The 5,873-nt window shown below is 44.1% G+C and overlaps 1 protein-coding gene across 1 annotated transcript; it reads right to left on the bottom strand.

Annotated features, from left to right (window-relative positions):
• Positions 1 to 259: 259 nt before the first annotated feature.
• On the bottom strand, positions 260 to 1,225 carry LOC101943290 (olfactory receptor 2G3-like). Its single transcript, XM_065563014.1, has one exon. It carries the CDS (start codon positions 1,223 to 1,225, stop codon positions 260 to 262), a length of 966 nt encoding a protein of 321 aa, XP_065419086.1.
• Positions 1,226 to 5,873: the final 4,648 nt, after the last annotated feature.

Raw genomic sequence — 5,873 nt, forward strand, 5'->3', positions numbered from 1 at the left:
ATTTTACATTCTTACTTTGTTTTAGTCTATGGAATTCACCAAAATATCTACTCACAATCAACAAGGAAAATAAAGTTCAATTTTATTTTGAACACAAAGATCCTGGTTCTGATTAATCTTACAGTTTCAAATCTTTGCACATCCTCAAGCGTTACAAGTTCACACTACCAAAGACCTAGAATGAAGTAAGGGCTACGCAACCTCTGAGCTTTAAAGTGTAAATCAGCTGCACTCATCATTATTTTCTCTTTCAAAAAATTCAGTAGCATTTCTGAATTCTTATAAAATCTACACATTTACTGACAATTTTTCTCACAGCCTCTTTCACCTCTTTGTTTCTCAGGCTGTATATGAAGGGATTGGCCATAGGAGTCAGAATTGTGTAGAAGACAGAGAACACTTTGTTGAGGTCTCTGAGTGTGTTGTTTTTTGGTAGCAGATACACAATGATCAGAGTCCCATAGAAAATTGTCACCACAATGAGGTGAGAGGAGCAAGTAGAAAATGCCTTTTGCCTCCCAGTGGTGGAAGGGATTCGCAGGATGGTGGAGATGATATAAATGTAGGATGTCCCAGTTAAAGCAAATGGGGGCAGGGTAAATAAAGCAGCCACAATGGTGATTACAAGCTCCACCTGGTAGATGTCATTGCAGTAGAGATTTATTATTTGTGTAGATTCACAGAAGAAATGATCAATTTCATTGGCGCCACAGAAAGTTAATTGTAACATAAGAGAAACTATTATGATAATAGCTAGAAATCCATTTATCCAAGACCCAGCTGCTAGCTGGAGGCAGAAACTGCCATTCATAAGGGTTGCATAGTGCAGTGGTTTGCATATCGCTAGATATCGATCATAAGACATTGCTGCTAGGAGATAACACTCCGTGGCTGCAAGGAAACCAACAAAGTAAAATTGTGTGATGCAGCTACCAATAGAAATGGTTCTGTCCCCAGTCAGGAAACTGGCCAGCATCCTGGGCAGGATGGTGGAGGTATAGCAGGTCTCCAAGCAGGACAAGTTCCCCAGGAAGAAGTACATTGGGGTGTGAAGGTGCTGATCAGCCACAACTAGCACAACAATGAGGATGTTCCCGGCCATGGTTACAATGTAAATCACAAGGAACAGCAGAAAGAGAAGGATCTGCAGTTTGGGGACAGTCCCAAATCCCAGGAGGATGAATTCTGTGAGGGAGGTTTGATTTCTCTGTTCTGTGTCTGCCATGGCGGAAATGAAGCAAACACTACAATAAAACAAGAACAGAATTTGTTAAATGTCAGTATCACATTATTAATTTAAAAGCATTAATGTTCAAGTGCTCCCTTTCCTTCATGTCACCTGCCCAAGTACTGGGCTGTGCACATAGGCTGATAGGCTGGGAGTGAGACAATGGAGGCTGACAACATCTGAGAGTTAGTGAGAAAAACTGACACACAAACATGCTGCTAAGGCAAGCTCAGATTGTGTAAAGACCCTAATTTGTCTGACTAACAATAGATTAAGCCTTGCTCCCTTCATTCTGCTCCAAAAAGCTGACACTAGTGGTGTGTAGTGAGGAAACCAGTTCATCAGGAGGAGTCTGGCAAATGAAGGTGTAGGCACCGGATTCCCTGAATTCAGACAGACTCATGTGGGCTCGTAACACACCCCACAATTTTGCTGGCTGAGAATCGGCTTGTTTGGACTTCAGAAACTTCCTTTGTCCCTGACAGAAACCAATGCTCCATGAATGTGGTTCTGGTGCCAGTCCAAGCCCTCACCTGCTAAGCCTTTTTAGGTAGTCATTGTGAGAGTTCATTTATACTCTACCATGTAGATCAGTTTTTATGCTGCTTTGTGATCATCACATATTAACTTTTGGATTTCTTTACCAAGGAATATTGTTGATTGAAACTGCTTAGTGAGATTCTGAATATTGAATGATCAAAATCACCATTGTCAGCTACACTAGCAAAGCTGTACATTTACAAGAGATATAAACTCATATGATTCAGAAAATATGCCATCCATCATGTCTGAGGTATTTTATTTTTTGTTCACGATTCCTTTTTATCTTTTTTTTCCATTTCCCACTCTGAACATCCACAACTTTGAAAAAGTTACTGAGAGTTAAAAGGAAAAATGAAAGTCTGATACTTTGCCATTCGGTAATTTTTAAAAATATGAGGATTTATTTTTAAATGTATTGCATGGCAAAAAGAAAAAAAAGAATAAAAGCAGGGGAAGATTTGGGTGGGGTGGGGGGGAATGTCACTATTCATTTTATTGCCCCCAGTGATAAATGGGGGGAAAAAGAGGAAAAAACTCAAAAAGTTTAAATGTTTTCTTGTATTGAAAAAAGAAGACTTACAGGGGATTTGATAGTCTTCAAATATGTAAAGGGCTGTTATAAAGAGGATGGTGATCAATTTTGTTCTCCACGTCCACTGAAGGTAGGATAAGAAGTCAGAGCTTACTCTGCAGCAAGAGAGATTTAGGTTAGATATTTGGGGGGAAAAAAACTATTTATAAGGATAGTTCAACATTGGAACAAGTTACCAAGGTGATCTGTGGAATCCCCGTCACTGGAAGTTTTTAGAACAGGTTGGACAAACAGCAGCCAGAGATGGTCTAGTATAATTGGTACTGACTCAGCACTGGAGGATGGACTAGACGACCTCTGAAGGACCCTTGCAGCTCTACATTTCTATGATTCTATCTGGAGATTAACAATAGTTCTGGAAGGGATCTTATACATTGGAGTTAACGGTTTAAGCCCATCTCTAACTATTAGAGATCAGGATGAGATCTGATGTGGGGGGCAGATCATTCCACAAGTGTTACTGCAGTGTTATTACACATTCCTCTGCAGTCTCTGGAGCTGCCACTGTCAGAGACAGGAGCCTGGGATAAACGGACCTGGGATCTGGTCCAGTCTGGAAATCCCTATGTTCTTCATTGATTGGGTTGTTTAGAAGAAAAGTGGAGCAAACACTAATAAATGTACTATTGGGGCCAGTCCTGGCAGAGAGATGGCCTGGAGGGGACAGAGTTTTCCTTTCTTGTCTCTAGATTCTATTATTCTGTTCCAAGTTCCACCAGTGATGGTGAGCAATAGGAAGACATTTCCCGTCTCTATGCCTCAGTCCCCCTGTCGGTTACATGGCAATATTAATACTGACTGGCATCTCTGGGGGAAGGCGAGACTGAATCACCACTGATTTCTCAGTCCTTTGACAGCACCCGCATGTCAGGCTCTATCTTAGTGTGTGGCAGCAGCAGTATGAGGGATAACACTCACCTTCAACCACAGGATATTCAGCCTCCAGTCTTGCTTGGATCTCTCAGGATTTGGTGACCAGGATTCAGATTCTTCTTTCATTTCTCCCCATAAATTTGGTTCTCTCAGTAAAGAGATGGGATGAGCAGGTGCCGAGATCTCACTTGGACCATGTTCTCCTCCCTCTGTTGATGGGGTGTGGTTGCCTCCTCATAGAAATTTAGGGCTGGAAGGAACCTCAAGAGGTCATCTAGTCCAGTCCCCGATGCTGAGCCAGGAACAAGTAAACTTAGATCATGCCTATCCTGTCCTTAAAAACCTCTGAAAATGAGGATTTCACAACCTCTCTTGGTAACCTGTTCCAGTGCTTAACTACCCTTAGAGTTAGAAAGTTTTTCCTAATATCTAATCTAAATCTGCCTTGATGCAATTAGAACTGATTCCTTCTTGTCCTACCTTCAGTTTAGTATTTGTATCCTTTGCAGGAGACGGTTGTGTCTCCCCTGATGCCACTTCTGAGGGGGGTTTTCCATTGGCTGACTCTGGGGAGTTCCTGCTGTTTGCAACACAGACAGCACGAAAACCAGTCCTGATGCAATCAGCCTGCTGAGCTCATAGGAGTTCTCTCCTCTCTGAGAGATGATTGAGTTGCACGACTGAGAGGTCCTGCTGTACCCAGCAAGGGCCTCATCCTGCTGTCCCAAAGCAGATGAATAATCCTCTCTTATGTGAGCAGTCCCGCCCCCTTCCGTGAGACAACATGCCCCAGTAAGGGTTGTCCACATTGGTCAAGTGTGATGGGCTGGGCTCTCACAGTGGGGAGCATAGTAATTGGACAGTAAAATTTCTGTGAAATATTGTCTACTTGGTCCCGCGTTTGCACATTAGACATTTCAATCAGGATTTTCAAATCAGCCTCAAGGAATTAGGCCCTTAACCACCATGAAAAGTAAGTTGAATCTGGATGCCTAACTCCTTGAGGCTCTTTGAGAACGCCAGTCTTGGTGGGGGTGGAGGTGGGGGGTGGACACAGGAAAGCCCAAATAAAAGCTGATGGAAACATTTTAACTATGAAACCTGCTTTGTAACTGAGCCAAATATGCCACTCTGGCAATTTGATTCACACAGTGGGGGCTGGAGCACATGACTTATGAGGAGAGACATAGGGAGCTGGGATTGTTTAGTCTTCAGAAGAGAAGAATGAGGGGGGATGTGATAGCTGCTTTCAACTACCTAAAAGGGTGTTCCAAAGAGGATGGATCTAGACTGTTCTCAGTGGTACCAGATGACAGAAGAAGGAGTAATGGTCTTAAGTTGCAGTGGTGGAGGTTTAGGTTGGATATTAGGAAAAGCTTTTTCACTAGAAGGGTGGTGAAGCACTGGAATGGGTTACCTAGGGAGGTGGTGGAATCTCCTTCCTTAGAGGTTTTAAGGTCAGGCTTGACAAAGCCCTCACTGGGATAATTTAGTTGGGAATTGGTCCTGCTCTGAGAAGGGGGTTGGACTAGATGACCTCCTGAGGTCCCTTCCAACCCTGATATTCTATGATTCTATGAAATATGACAACAAACAACACAGATCCCCCTTTTGATCTATTCTCACACATGCACAGGTCTGAAGAGAGATGTAAACCACTAGAAAGGGAGGAGACACATTGTGCCAGTGAGTTACACAACTATTTGCTAGACATCAGAGGAATGTTGGGAGTCAGGACTCCTGGGTTCTATCCCAGGTCCTGGAGGGGTACAAGCTGTAGTACTTGCAGACAATAGTACAACTATCCATATCAATTTGGCACAGGCTTGCTGAACGTTATTGTGGCTGAGAGAATGTGTTATCAGAGACTGGCTAAATAGAAAGACAAAATTAATAAGGGACTATGTTGAAGAGAGGAGTTGCGGGGAAAGTAGGAAGCTGGAAGGAATGTAGGGGGAAGAGCGGATGGATGGTGTAGTGCTTAGGGAGGTATTCCAGCCCTTGGGAGCCCTGTATTCCTGTTCTGTCTCCACCAAAGACTGCCTGTTTGACCAAGGTGATCTCTGGGCCTCAGTTCCCCAGCTGTATAATGGAGATAACAGATGTTCCCCACCACCTGGGGGTATTGTGAGGAGAAATACACTAAAGACTGTGGGTTACCCACATACTACACAGATGGCGCGCAGGTAAGTACCTTAGGGAGAGGCAGGGCTGTCTCATGAATGAGAGCCTGCACACACTGAGAGGAGGTGAAATTGCCCATGCAGCAAACCTAGTGTCTGACACTGGAATTACACCTGCAAAGAGGCTATGATCTGAACTGACCACTGGGTGGAAAGGGAGCAGAAATGTGAGTGTGGGAATACAGCAGTGATGGCAATGGAGGGAGCACCCTGACAATATCTAAGGAGCACCCTGCCCTGCCTGTTCAGGTCTCTCTCAGCAGAATAGGGGAAGTGATCAGATTTAGATAAGCACAAGGGCCATGCCAGCCTCTTGCCGGTGGGAGGCTGAGGTGGGCAAAACACAAAATTGTGAGAGGGGGCTGTGCCCCCTCATCATTACCTGCCCTATCTCCTCCTCTCCCCACACTGAGCCTCTTGCCCGCTGGCCAGGTTGGAGGCCAGAAACTAGAAC

The sequence above is a fragment of the Chrysemys picta genome, chromosome 12 (assembly GCF_011386835.1).
Source record: "Chrysemys picta bellii isolate R12L10 chromosome 12, ASM1138683v2, whole genome shotgun sequence".
Lineage (NCBI taxonomy): Eukaryota > Metazoa > Chordata > Testudines > Emydidae > Chrysemys > Chrysemys picta.